Source organism: Colossoma macropomum, unplaced genomic scaffold, assembly GCF_904425465.1.
Source record: "Colossoma macropomum unplaced genomic scaffold, Colossoma_macropomum, whole genome shotgun sequence".
In the NCBI taxonomy this organism is placed as follows: domain Eukaryota; kingdom Metazoa; phylum Chordata; class Actinopteri; order Characiformes; family Serrasalmidae; genus Colossoma; species Colossoma macropomum.
The window spans coordinates 24909736-24924034 of NW_023494803.1; the positions used below are offsets into that span (position 1 = coordinate 24909736).

The 14299-nt window shown below is 38.0% G+C and overlaps 1 protein-coding gene across 3 annotated transcripts; it reads left to right on the top strand.

Annotated features, from left to right (window-relative positions):
* The first annotated feature begins 4017 nt into the window (after positions 1-4017).
* cipca (CLOCK-interacting pacemaker a) lies at positions 4018-9337 on the top strand. Of its 3 annotated transcripts, none has more exons than XM_036593856.1 (4): positions 4018-4394; positions 5253-5421; positions 5789-5949; positions 6434-9337. In XM_036593856.1, exons 2-4 carry the CDS (start codon positions 5364-5366, stop codon positions 7256-7258), a joined length of 1044 nt encoding a protein of 347 aa, XP_036449749.1. In that variant the 5' UTR covers positions 4018-4394; positions 5253-5363; the 3' UTR covers positions 7259-9337. The 3 variants fall into 3 exon arrangements, with proteins under 3 accessions (XP_036449749.1, XP_036449750.1, XP_036449751.1); XM_036593857.1 differs by lacking the exon at positions 4018-4394 and adding an exon at positions 4401-4570; XM_036593858.1 differs by lacking the exon at positions 4018-4394 and having other exon boundaries at positions 5224-5421.
* The last annotated feature ends 4962 nt before the right edge of the window (positions 9338-14299 follow it).

The window sequence follows — 14299 nt, forward strand, 5'->3', positions numbered from 1 at the left end:
ATATCCCAACTTTCATAATCCATTCTACGCATAAGGCATCTTAGTGTGATTGCAGAAGGAAAAGGTAGGCTGGGTGGAATGAAAGCACATTGATGGTGAGTAAAACAAATGGAAAGAAATACCCAATATGCAAATAGTTGGAGCCAGGAGCCAATGAGAAAGAAGTAAGTTTTATCCAACAAGTTTGTGTTAACAAAACAAACATTTCGCTGTATTTCACTTAAACAACATACTTTACTTAGTTTTACTCAGTTATACACATTCGATGAGTAACTTTAATGAGAGACAAACTTTTAAAATCAACAGCAGTGCAGTTTCATTTTTTGAACATTCGGTTTCAAAGTTGCCATGGCAACAGACTACAAATTGCAATAAGTTGATTCAAATTAAAAATGGCATTTGAGTGTACAAAATTATCAAAAACATTCCCTCAACTTGAAATAGTTGAGTAATTTGTGGGATGTTTTCAGTTTTATGTACAACTGACTTTATTTGGGTTACAACAAATGTAGGATTGCAGTGTAGTACAAAAAACACAACGAGGAGGTGCAGCTTATGGCTTCTGAGATGGAAGACACACATGACTTTTAGTCATAACTAGTTTTTAGGCTGCAGTAATAACATAACAAACAACTTATGTACAAAGTGATGATGATACATACTTTACTGTATATGGTTGAAATGCTGTGCTCATGTGATGTAATCATAAGGGAAAAATATAAATAGCATGATTTAACGAACCTTTCAGTGTAATTTGTGCCAAAGCAGTTTGTTCTGCCAGCATTTAGCACTGTGGGACCAATAATTAGGTCATTTTAGACAGTATTAAGCTCAGGAAATCCATCAAATTAATGAAAGCCAAGAATTTGTGCCCAACAACTTCAGACAAATTGAATGCAGTGTGATCTTATTTTAAGTTTTCTTCTTTAAAATGAAAACATTTGTATTATTAACATCTTGTTTTTTTTTATTAAAAACCATTTGATTTTCAATGGATAAATGAAATGTAAAAAATATCTCCAGAGTAGTGACTTTACAGGAGAAGGTAATGTTCTTTACTTTTAATGTAAGTTGTAAAATCATAAAGCGATAGAGGGATGTAAAGAGATAGAATTGGAGCATTTCTATTGGTCCAATCACCATGGAATCTTAACATGAAGTAAAAGGCACTTGCTGTTTTCAAATAATGTAGAAAAAATGGAGATACTTTGTTTTGTTTTGTTTCTTTTGGACAGTGATGAAATATAACTTAGTACATCCTACGACTTATTATTCAGTAATTACATGGAAAACAAATGAAACTGACTGAGTTACTCTTAAGATATATTAGTAAAGGATGGAAGATGAACTTCCAGTGGCTCCTGAGTATTTTGTTGCTGTTACGACAAAACCTTGAATCTCCATTTTTTCATTATTATTTTTTTTACCATTTGAAAACAGCAGTAGGCCTTTATACTGTATTAACATTTTTTGTTGATCAGGCCAACAGGAGAGATCTGACATGATCTGGAAATGAATTTGGTTACATTACCTTCCATAAAAAGTTAAGAATGTCCTGATGATAATAAGTATTTTCATTTTTCAAAATCTTGCAGATTTTATGTGCCTAATTCCAGTGTCATCTGTACTGGACAGCGAAATCCAGTGAAATCTCTAAAAACTATATTATCCCCCAATTCATGGAACATCGCCTACTGTCACTCCAAATTACATATAAGATTATACTTTTAACAAAATAAACAAAAATCTTAAGTGATTGCATTTTACAAAACATAAGTCTATTATACAAATCAAAGCATAATTTACTACACTGAGTCCAAATGTCCAGATTACTGGTTATTAAGCTTTATCTTGAAATATGAGTATTTAGAAATAAATATTTTGGTGTTGATGTGGAGTAAGACACAGGGAAGGCCTGTGTCGTACTCAAAGCTGGCCTCCACCATGAGCAGTGCTTTTTATTGAACACCAGGGCAGAAAGGCACATACAAAGCACTGAACTCGCGAAGGGGTAACCACTAGCCATAGGCTTCACCTTCACAGTAACCAACACCCATCACAAAATACCCACAACCCCAGACACAATAAGCCACAAATTACTCAACACATCTTTATACTAACAAATAAAGACATTTGAACAATATTAGTGTCCCTTTTGTAGGAGGCTGTGTGCCTACTATGAGCCTCCATGCATGGCTGCTTACATGGCCATGGCTCCCAAACTTCTCAGAGTCAGTGGCAGCCAGTAGCAGGCCACTACTTCCCTTCAAAAGGTCGACCACGCGCGGCTGCAGCTCCACACGGGCGGTGTTCCCTCTCTCCGCAACACCGGCTCAAAAACTGCTCCACTGCTCACTTCCATTCTGAAGCTTTCGACAGTTTTGCTTTCACTAGCCTTCCTCTCACTGGCACTGCTGTCATGCCTTGCCCTGCCACCTCCGGCCTCAAGCCTCAGGCCCAGTTGTCAGGCCTTCCCAAGCGGTCCCATCATCAGGCCTTCCTGCTCTGGCTTTGTCATCAAGCCTTCCCGTGCCACCTCAGCCATCAAGTCTCACCAGGGCATCTTCCCCGTGGAGCCTCGCCGCACTGTCCCCGTCATCATGGACTTTCTCTAGGATCTGCCTCTCTTGCCACCTGCCTTGAAGTTCTTTGTAGCGCTGTTCTACTCCAGACCACTGGTGGTGCTATCCCACTTCTGACACCATTATGGCTCCCGAGCTTCTAAGCGGCAGTGGCAGCCAGTAGCGGGTCGCTACATTATCTACTATTACATTTTTGACCTTTCACAAGAGGGACCTTGTAAAAGGACATACATACAAAAACATTCCCAAAATAAATACAGGATAATTTAGAAACAGTGTTTCTTTACCTACTACAGCTTATAAAATAGGGTAACTTAAAAATGGCTGATATTTAAAGAAAGAAAGAAAGAAAGAAAGAAAGAAAATAAGAAAGAATACAGTGGGGTCCAAAAGTCTGCATTAAAAAAAAAAACCTGGGATCAAAAATAAAATGAGAAAAGTTATGACAAAAGAAGAAGAAATGTTCAGGATTCTGTAGTGTTTCTACGCAAATTTAAACAAATTTGTGACATTTTCATGTGAGGGCCTTTGTAAAAAAGGTCAGTTTTTTTTTTTGAGTTTTGTTCCTTCCATTGAATCTCAAGTTCAGGCAACTCTCAGGTGGATTTGATCTACTATTAAGAGGCTTTTGACACTGTTGGTTATCAAACGCCATCATTAAATCAAAAAGGCAACAAAAACAGAAAAGAAATTCTGAAAAAATTAGAAATAAATGTAAAATAGAAACACTTTTACTAGTGATCTTAGACTTTTGATCCCTACTGTACTTACAATGTTGCAATTAGGTTTTATAACTAGTATAACTTTAACACTGAAATTCTCCTTACAATGCACTTGAGTTGGTGAGCTCTGAATTTGATACTGATCATTATTTTACACTGCTAAAAATCTTGTAAGAGAGACAAATAAACACATTAAAGCTCTCAGCTGCCCCACATTATGATGCCCTAGGTCGCCACCTTTTATTCCACCATTTGCTTGTGTAATGGTCTGTGTTTAATAAGGCCATAGCAAAAGGGCCATCTCCAAAACAGTTCTGTAATCAGGCCGTGCCTGAGAGACTCTCCAGGAAGAGACATAAAAAATGGAGCAGGCACCCTTCAGATCTATAGTTACTGACTCTGGGGCCGGATTAAAAAAAGTGTCTTAAGAAAAAAAAACTTCTTAAACTTGCTTTTTTTTCTGAACTACACAGTTATGAAAAAAGTTGAGATAAATTATTATTCTTCAAAAAATATTATTCTTAACGTTTCTCTTAAGAACAACTACATGAGCAACTGGCAACTTTTCTATTGAAAAAAAATCTTAAATATCTTCTTAACCACACGACAGTCTGTAAGAATTCACGAGTAAACGTCTTAAACTACATACGAACACAATTAACATTTTCATATTTCCTTAAAACTTTTTGAAAAGAATATCTGGGAATTTTATATTTGAGAATATTTGTTCTCAAGAGCATTGTTATGAATCCGGCCTCTGGTGTTTATTTCAGTGCCCCGTTTTCGCCTCTAGATGCTGTGCTGCTGGATTTATGAGTCACGTTCCCAGTCGCACGGCCAGCATTTCCCACCAATGAGGAGGCGCCGTGGACAGGAGGGGCGGAGCTTTGCATCGTTAATGAGATGGCGTGTGGGCTGTTTCCCCGGTAACGACAACCAATGCAAATCGTAAAGAAGGAAGTAGCGTCGCAAAGTCACGGCTGGGACACAGGTCGAAGAGCACAGCAAAAACAAAAATCGGATCTGTCAGTGTACTGTAGCGCTCGGTGTTTTCAGAGGGGCCACCCAGAGACAGCAGAGGATCCTTTATGTAAGTAATCGCACGCGTTCACTTCAGTTAGCTAGTTCGTTTACTCTTGTCTCGTGTTCGAGCCTGTGCGAGGTCTCGTGTCTGGCATCGTGTAACTCCGCCACAGTCCTGCTGATCCTCCTCCTGCTGCTGCTGATGATGATGCTGCTGCTGCTTCAAGCCCACTTCTTTACGCAGTTAGTAAACTTGTCGTTAATGTGTTACACTTTGAATAAACGTTTGATTAATTTAACTGCACGATTGTTTAGATGCATCACGTTTTCGTCTTTCTGAAAAGCTGTCGTTAACGCTATTTTAATGGTCTGATCTAACGTTAGCTTAAACCCACTGTTTTTAGCTTCATACATGTTCTCGTTTGTTAAATTACCTGTAAGTAAAGGCTGTAATGTCAGTAGAAATCTCAGATCACGAGGTTGAAGTTGTCGTGCTGTTCGGCAGGTTCTTGTTCAAATGTTTTTCCCGTTCCACCTTAAATGGTGCAGCATTTACATTCTGGCGCTTCAGGCGCACCATTTAAGGTGGAACGGGAAAAATTCGAACAAGAAGTTGGTGAATAAGAAGGCGAGTTCGGATTCATGTACAAAACTAACGTTACCAGGCGAAACGAGAATGCAAGTCATTTCATTGCTGCCGTACTTACGCACACGTCGTTAATGTTTTACGTTATGAACAGTTCAGCGACGAAAGGCAGCTTAGCTTTGGTGGTTTCACTGCAGGAAGCTAACGTTACAAACAAACCGAGCTAGCCAGCTGTTGTTTGGAAGCAACGTTAGCTTAGCGTTTTCTGATAATACAAAACCTCTGTCTCTGTGTTGATACACATCTGAAGACATTGGCTCTGTTTTTCATTCATTCTAGTGATTCAGACTAACAGCTGTGGGCCTACGGATGGACTTCGCCTTCCCTGCAGTTTAACTGAGCAGAGTGAAAATAGACAAACTGGAGGTTCACAGAAGATTTTGTGCCACGATGGCAAACAAAACAAAAAGATCCAAAACGGAGCTGGAGAGAGACTCGGGTTTCTCAGGTTTGTAAACGGCCGTTGTTTCATGCTTGCTTTATCTTTGTTTTACACAGGGAGAACAGTTCGGTTCTCTTTCAGTGCTGAGGGTCGTTGTCTTTTGTTCCCCTACAAATTGGATTCTCTTTTATTGTTTTCAGACAGTCTATTTCAGATATGTGTAAATGTACACCACAGCAAATATGAATATGACTGATGCAAGAGAATATTGTTGTAGTTATTGTTTGGGAAATAGTCCAAACAATACTCCACAAATAGGACACATTTACTGGTCAACTTTAGCCTATAACCTAAGGCCTATTTTCACCAAAATAACAATACAGTTTTGCTTTGAAACTGTGGTCTTGGTTTCACCTTCAGCTCTTTCATTTAGATGCCAGTTCTGGATATTTCAGTGCTGTGGAGTTTGAAGACATTAGGTCCAGAAGTTCTGCCACAGAAAACATGCAGTCAGGTCCACAGGCACCTGTAGTGCCTGGATCCTACCAAGACGTCTCTCCTGTGGTCAAAATGAACAGTTTCATTGTCAAGCAGGTATAGTACTTCATATCATTCTGATGTACTTGCTGGTGGGGTGTTATTGCAGAGTAGAAAAAAAGCTGTTTAAACTTTGAAAAACTGTAATAGAAGCAGACGACCTAGTGATATATTGGATAAATGGCCCATTTCAGGTTCAGTGTTGTGTTTTTTTTTGTAAAATAGAGGTGGAACAATGGATCACCCAAGCCTCTCTGCTTGGAAAAGAAATGGCACATTGGACCCAATACCAAAATAGTGTTTGCTTCTGTTCAATTAAAGATAGCAACACAGTAGTTTTCTTAATTTATTCAGCATCCATACTTCTGCTGAGCTCCACAAACACAGCTATGGCATTTACTACTTTATAATGATTGTTAACAGTATTTTCTTTACAAGCAATGGATCTAGTCATCATATGTCTCTGGTAATATGAAGGGTAAAAATACATTGATTTAGTTTCATGAAGTTGGTGACAGGTGGTTGTGCTTTTTTTTTCCAGCCCAGTCCTGTGACCCCAGCGCTAAAACCATGGGGTTTCAACCCATCACTAGAAGTGGTTCCTAGGTCCCCAGTGGTTCTTCTCCAGCCAGTAGTACCCAGCAGCAACTGCACTTCTCAAACTCCTGCCAGCCAGCAAAGACAATCCAAAAATTACATTCCTATCCTAAACTCGTTTCTGAAAATTGCTCCCCACCCAGTCAATGGAGCTGCAGGAGACCTCAGACAAAGCTCCATCCGCAAGAGCAATTCAGGCCACAGCCATTCAGGAAGACGTCGCCATAATGATAAGCAGTCTCGAGCGCTTTCTTTGAAGAAGAGCCTCTCTGAATCTAACACTGTTGGAAGTCATTCTGGTGATCCCTGTATGTACAGTCATAGTTCTGAAAATATGGATTCTTCAACAAAGTTTCCTGACCTTAAAGAGACCAATGCCACGACAACTCCGTTCTCTCACAGTCCTCGTTCTCCACTTTCTGACGCGTGTCCAAAAACAGCATATGCTTCCAGTGATGACGACGTGTCCCTCTCTCCAAGCTCCAGTAAACGCAAGCGCTTCTGCAACACTTATAACATTCTGAATCAGTCAGGGTTACTGGGGATCACAATGCGTACAAAGGAGCTAATTCGTCAGAACAAGCGCTCCCAGGCTCAGCTTCAGAAGTTGCAGGCTCATACAGACCTCTTCCTGGAGGCAATGAGCAGCAGAGACCCTCAAGTTTGGGCCAAGCTGCAGCTCACCCTCCAGAGCCCTGCCTCCGAGGAGTCAAAGGAGGACACAGTGGGTAATACAGGGTTAGATGGCACAGCCATTGGCTGTGTCTAGTCATCAACAGATGTTGTCATATTCTCAAATTGTACAAGAAATTGTCTGCAATCATTTGGGCAATACAGAGTTTTGAAGTACAAGTTATAGTTCAAGCTTAAAGCTTATAGGGCCCTATAGGGCATCTTATCTGGTAAAGACAGTGCATTTTTGAGTTGTACTGTCAGTTTAGTGAGCATAACTAGCAGCATTGTCATAATGATGGCAAAACATAATCTTCCTTAAACATGCTGCTAAGTGGTCATATGGCAGTTTGGCATTTTGCAAGACATGAATTGAAGCCAACTCATCCCATCATTACATATAGATCATTTCTTTTACTGCAATAGGACGATAATTTATAGTTTGCAACACCTGTACTGGAAAACATACATAAGGATTTACAAAACATTTGTAACTGGCCTTGTTTCTCCATCTTATTGTTCTACTGTGATTTTGTACTTCGTTTTTGCGTAGGGCTTGATTATGTTGCTTAATAATCATTTCTGTCAGTGCTGTTCATGTGGTGATCCTACAGTCTTTGTTTATGTAAGTGTTACCTTTACTTTTGAATGTGTCTTGGTACAAACAGAAACAAATATAGAATTTACATATAAAATATTAAATGGACAGCTGTTGGATGAATATTAATCCAACATGAATAATGAGAAGTAAAGGCCTTGAGTTTCAGTTTAAGAACCTATTGTACCTATTTGTTTTTGGGATTATTTGTTTATTTATTTTTGATTATTATTTTTTTAACTGATAAGTGTATTATCTACATAACATCACCTTTTTCATGTGTTTTTTTTTCAGATTTCTGCTGTTTCTGCTTCTCAGTTTATTTAATATAAGCCTTGATTGTCTAAGGCAGTGTGCGTGCCTGTATATAAGCACCTTCATTTTGTGCCCTCCTTCACAAAGTATCATTTTTTAAAAATGTTAATAAATTAGACTTGAGGCAAAAATGTTAAATTATCTTTCAATTTCTTGCTATAATTGAGTTTTGCAATTAATCCCAGATCTAGAAATGTGAATGTCTTTGGTACTTCTTGCAGTTAATTTACAAATAGGACATATACAGTACTGTGCAAAGGTCTTAGACCGCAAAATTGCTATATAACATTATAATAAATACAAATAAGCATCAACACAGTTTTTTGTTTACTTGTTTTAATGAATTTAGTTTTTGTTTAATTATTCAATGAAGAGTTCATCAGCTGAAGTAGGTATTGGACTGTAACTAAATACTGGACTTCCCCAAGGAGAGGTCTGCAAACGGTCAACCTAACAGACTCACACATATCAAATCCCAGTGTTTTTTTAAATTATTTGTCTGTATTTATTCTAATGTTTGTGTTTTTGAACAAATAAATGCTTACTGCACAGATGAACAGCTTTACATATTTTCTTAGATGCAGTGACTTTTGCACAGTGTTGTATGTCATTCATGTGTGACAATACATAATAGTATCACATTGTCTTTTACTACATTAAACTAAGAGATTTTAAGAATCATCTTTAGCTTTGTGTTTCAGTAGTCAGTCAGAGTAGTTCTGTCCTAACATCACTGTCTTTTCAGGGACTGAATTCCCCAAAGAGTCTATTTTGTAAATATTTAAGGAGAATACATATTGTCTATTTGTTTTTCTAACCTTGCATTTGACACTGCAGCATGGGAAATGCAGTTCCATCATTTTGAATCAGAATATCCTTACTTAGCATTTTTGTATGCAGCCCCAGCAGTCTGCAAAACACTTTAGAAGCATTTGCACTTAAAAGCATATGTTGATGTAAACAGTCAATGTCTGACCAGCGGTGTCGGTGTGAGCTTAATGACAGCTCAAAGATTCACAGGCGATTGTAATATTTGCTGTTGGAAAACATTGCCCTGCACACAGGTCAAAGGTTTATTGTCCAGAAAGAAAAAATACTTTTGTACCAATAAAAGTCTCTGGGCTAGATGTGCAATGCCACCTTCCATGGCAGTCGTGTCATTTGGCAAGAGCTAGCAGCAGAATCATCTGCCACTAGAGACAGAAGAATTCTGATTCTGTCTGATGATGACTTGTGTCATAATATCTGGTTCTACAATTAATTTTTCTCTTTTTTTTTTGAAATGTGAAATTAATTCTTAATGAACAAATTAACAGTACAATGAAATGATTCTTTACTGAAATAAAACAATCTTCTGTATAAAAGATCTTTTTATTGTCATTCACACTGAGTTCATCACATAAATATAGAGCTAAATAATTCTAATCCAATTTACATTAGAAACAAGTAGCCTATAAAAGCAGTTTTCATTCTGTAGTGATGGGTAGAGTAGAGTAGTGTAATTGTTAGCGCTTTCACCTCACAAGACCATGGTTGTGGCTTTATGCCCATCATATTCCAGCATTCAACTACCCAATACAAGAGCAATATTCAACTGGCTAATTGGACCACAGGATTCTGGGATTTAACCAGCTACTCAGATTCAAAGATTCAGCTAGCCAACCAGAACACCAGTGCCTGTCAGTCAGATTAGGAGCCAGTTAGCCAAACAGAGTACAGAATTCATGCAACTATTTGGGGAGCTGGATTTAACTATCCAATTAGAGCACAGGAGGGAAAATTACTGTAATGCACAGCTTCCAGTGGCTTATTGCATTTATACAAAATACAATACAGATTGATAGAAAAATACCATTGTTCAATATAAAATTTTATTTATTATTATTAGTAGTAATCGCTATAAACAATTTGTATGCCAAGTAATGTACACTTTATGTCCAAAAGTATCCAGACACCACTTCTAATTAGTGAATTCAGCATCCACAAAGACTGCTTCTAAATTAAACGTTTCTTCACTAAACGTTTCTTTACTATATTAGTACATGCGCAGATTTCTGATTATATGACATACTGGAATATTGTCAATGTCCAAAGAAAACAAGTATCACCAAAATAGTAACTTTACAGGATAAGGAAAAACCCTTCAGAACTTAAGGAAGTTAATTTAAAGAGATTTTACTGCAAGCAAATTAGGATTTTTGTTTGTCTATTTACCATAAAACATTCATACAATGTAAAGGTTGCTGAGCTCGAATGATAGAGAAAAGTAGAAGAATAGAAAAATTAAAATGGAAAAAACTAAAGCTGTGTCTGAAACTGTTCCCTATTCACTATATAGTGCACTATTTTAGGGTTCCTCCATTTTGTAATGGTGCCTGAAAACATGTGCATTGAATAAGTCGTGTACAACCAACGTCTCTACCGGCCCACTACGAGTTACTGCCTCCCCCTTTGTACTGGCCCATGGACGACTAGAGAGTCTTTCATGGCCCACTGGTGGCCTGTGGCCCACAGGTTGAGAAACCCTGCCCTAGCAGATAGAGGATTCCCATAATGCTTAAGATTCTTCTCTGAAGAGGATTACCAAGCCCAGCTACAATGGCAGCATCTCCACAGACCTTTCTTTACACCTGCTACAGACATGAGTAAGCTCTTCTGATGTGTGCGGTCAGACTCAGTGGTTATAATGAACTGTGGAATGACATTTTTAGTGTTTATGCATCTGAATCTGCTGTCGCAGAGTAATGAGCAGGCCCATACGATGTAGTGTCTAAAATCATTTACTACCATCACTAATTAATATCAGTGCTCTACATAGTGATCCTGATTTTCAAATGTAGGGTATAGTGATTAGTGGACCATTTCAGACACAAGTTTTTTTTGGACAGTGACAATATCTCACACGTACAGCTGTTCTAGCTTGTTATAGGTCTGAGCAACTTCACAGCTCCAGATTAGGATCACAGTGCTCTGTGGCTGGAATTCAACTCCAGTTCTAACTGCAAATAAGCCTCTATGATAAGTAAACACACAGAGATCATCATGTGTAGTATTGATTTTATTATTTTATTGTACATTATGTTAAACCGTCCTTCTTTTTGGTGTCCGATGAGGATTGTGTACAATTATGCTCTTTCTGGGTACAGATCATTTTTAAATCCACAGCTTGTTCCTATTCACCTCTATTCAAAGGTACATTTAGGTCAGTAGGGGTTTGTCTACCCCATCATGGACTAGATATGCACTGTGTGCTACATAACCACCTGCACTAATAGCATGGGATTTAGCAACACCAAGCAGTGAGCCTACTTGAGTTTATGATACGAGGAAGATATGCAGGCTTTTATATGGATCCATATAAATGCAACTGTGGCAGCAGATTAATCTAAGAAATAGAGGGACAAAATATAAACCCAATTTTACTCAAATGTACTACCACTGAAAAATAGTCAAACTACATGAAGTATTTTAACTTAAGTACATTCCACAATTGGCACTACATCCTGTAAACTACAGGAGCTAAAATGCAATTTAGTATTGTTTTTGACCCCCACTGCAAAAATTTAGGCATCCCTAGTTAAATAAGATGTTTTGTTGATTATCCGAGTTAAAATAAGTACACATCCTCTACAAAGAACACACTTCTGCTCACTTTACTGCACAATTACTGTTTATTTGCTGAATTTAACATATTGGGAAAAAATAAAACATAAACAGTAACCTTTTAGTTTTAAGCCTTTTATATTCTATTTTTTCCAATACGTGAAACTCAGCAAATAAACAAATTGTGCACTAAAATAGCAGAAAAAATATCATATTTACATTTGTTTTCTTTTGGGATGTATAATTTATTTTGACTTAGAAAATCAACAAAACATGGAATATGACCAGGGGTGTTCTAACTTTTGCGTGCGACTGTATATTAGTTCAGTGTTCTCTGCTTACTTTATCACCTTAATAGTGATCACACAGAGGAATTTGTGCTGCAAAAACATAAATTCTTGAAAACTATCACATTATTCCAGTTGAAAGAAATTCCACAGCAGATGTTCTGCCTCGCCCTTTGAGATGTTGCTAAATTCTGGATAAAATATATGCAAAGTTGAAAATATAGTCACAGATTATAAATACACAAAATACAAGTTAAATAATAAAGAATGTAGCTTTTAACATTGGGATAATATGTTTGTAAAAGCTGCACAAAGCATAAAGGCATATCACACTGTATTTATTGTATCAGTAATTAAATAATTAGGTAGAAAATGGTATTTCAATGCTTGCTTTCTAAAATGCCTGGTGTGTTTCTCATCTAAAAAGCATAGTGGAGAGATCAAGCTCTCCACCCTCATAAAGATAGCACAGAATAGGCTGCTATGATTCTATAATTAACAGAGAAGTGGTTAGGGAAACAGTTCCCCAGCTCCCGAACATTTAATGACCCAGAATCAAACCTGCCATGGAGATCTGATCCTGTTAGGATGTAAATGGGAAGCTGGGATGCATCTAGACGAAATGATTATCCAGGAGTGCTGTGAGCAGTGGGTCCTGGAGTTCAGCTTACAAAACAACCCACAAGGTTTAAAAAGGAGATGATAAGCGCGCACTTAGAATAATTAAAACGTAGACATAAACGTTGGCCTTGGGTCACTGCAGTATCACCCAACAGTTAAGCATGTTAGGTTTTTAATGCCCATTAATACTAATTAGTCTACAAGAATTTTTCAAAGGCACAGCCGCATACACATTGAGACTGAGCAGTGCATTACAAACACTGGGCATTTGAATCTAAAGAAGGAATGAGGAGGCTATGCATGGCAAATTTATTGAGGAAGATCTTACTGATGAAGAAAAAACAAAAACACTGGTAAACAATATGCACTACAGACATTACTGCAAACGGTCATGCACTGATGACCTACACAAAACGTGATAGACAATACTGACATGCACTGTATGTCCAAAAGTATCCAGCAGAAGTGAATTCAGTTACTTTCAGGTGCACTTATTGCTGTAACAAACATTGGGACAATTTGTATAATCTTAATGGCAAAGCATTGCTAATAGGACAGAATGCTCTGGAGCAGCCATTGAGCATCAGCTCGAGAGGAAAAAAGTTCCCCATCATCAGTCTGTAGAGCAGTGGAACTGTGTTCTCTGGAGTAATGCACTATAAAAAAGTGATATCAGGCCAAATTAAAATTATAATACAATTGATTTCACAGCTTTTTTGAGTTAACTTAGTTTAGTCAAAAGTCCCTCTTACTCACACTTTTGGTACTGTGTCTCCGTTATGTCAGCAATGCAGTTGAGCTTACTGAAAAAAACTAAAGGCTGATTTGTAAATATGTGAGATGCAGAGCTGTATAGGAAACAAATGCTAATAGGCTCTCCAGTAATGATGGAGGGTGGACGAGACCCTAACAATACTCGAGACAAACCAGAACTAGAGCAAAATCAAATGGAGAAGTTATGGATCGGTTGGTAGAAGAGTTTACACTCCTTTAAAGGATTACACAAAAAGTGAAGTGAATATTCATTCTTGGAAAGTAAGAGTGAAAATGCAAGACTTTCCGCTTCGTTTTCTGTGTATTCTAGTTTTAACACTGCCTCCTAGTGTACACATTCATTTTATGTGCAAGTATGTTGGCAGACATCCGAGAGAACGTTTGAGCACATGTTCGCAGATACGCATACGCAGAATAAATCAGCCATAAGCCTCTTTATAGGCCAAAATTGGTTAACTTTGTGTTAGATTTTTACTTTTGAAGGTTTCCTTTTCCCCCAAAATGTGTGAATTGCTATTCTTCACCTGCAGATTAGGACTCCCTCTATCAACCAGGAGGTGGTTCCTACTCTCAGACTCCCAAAGATGGAGGGCTATGGCATCACTAACTCCAGACAGTAGGGCATTTAGACAGCTGTGCTGTTCTAGAGCTGTTAAATTACAGAAAGAAAGAATGAAAACATTTCAAAATGTGTGATACCAAAATTAAAAAAAAAAGACTTTCAGTAAATTTGCTTTAGTAAATGTGTTTCAGCACAGGTAGTTGTTCTTCATCTACGCTCAGACAATGCTCGCTGTCTGAGCATGAGGAATTATTTGAACCCAGATCAAACTGCCTGATCAACAGGAAATCCTGAGTTTGGATTTTGGCAATGTCCCAGCCCTCCATGTTCAGGAGTCTGAGAGGAGGACCTATTAACTACCCCCCAGCCTGGGAGCTT

Bases quoted from the DNA above. Each gene is read 5' to 3' on its own strand.
- cipca (XM_036593856.1), top strand. From the start codon at position 5,364: ATGGCAAACAAAACAAAAAGATCCAAAACGGAGCTGGAGAGAGACTCG. The intron at 5,422-5,788 runs GTTTGTAAACGG...TCTTTCATTTAG, and splicing joins GAGAGACTCGGGTTTCTCAG to ATGCCAGTTCTGGATATTTC. The intron at 5,950-6,433 runs GTATAGTACTTC...TTTTTTTTCCAG, and splicing joins ACAGTTTCATTGTCAAGCAG to CCCAGTCCTGTGACCCCAGC.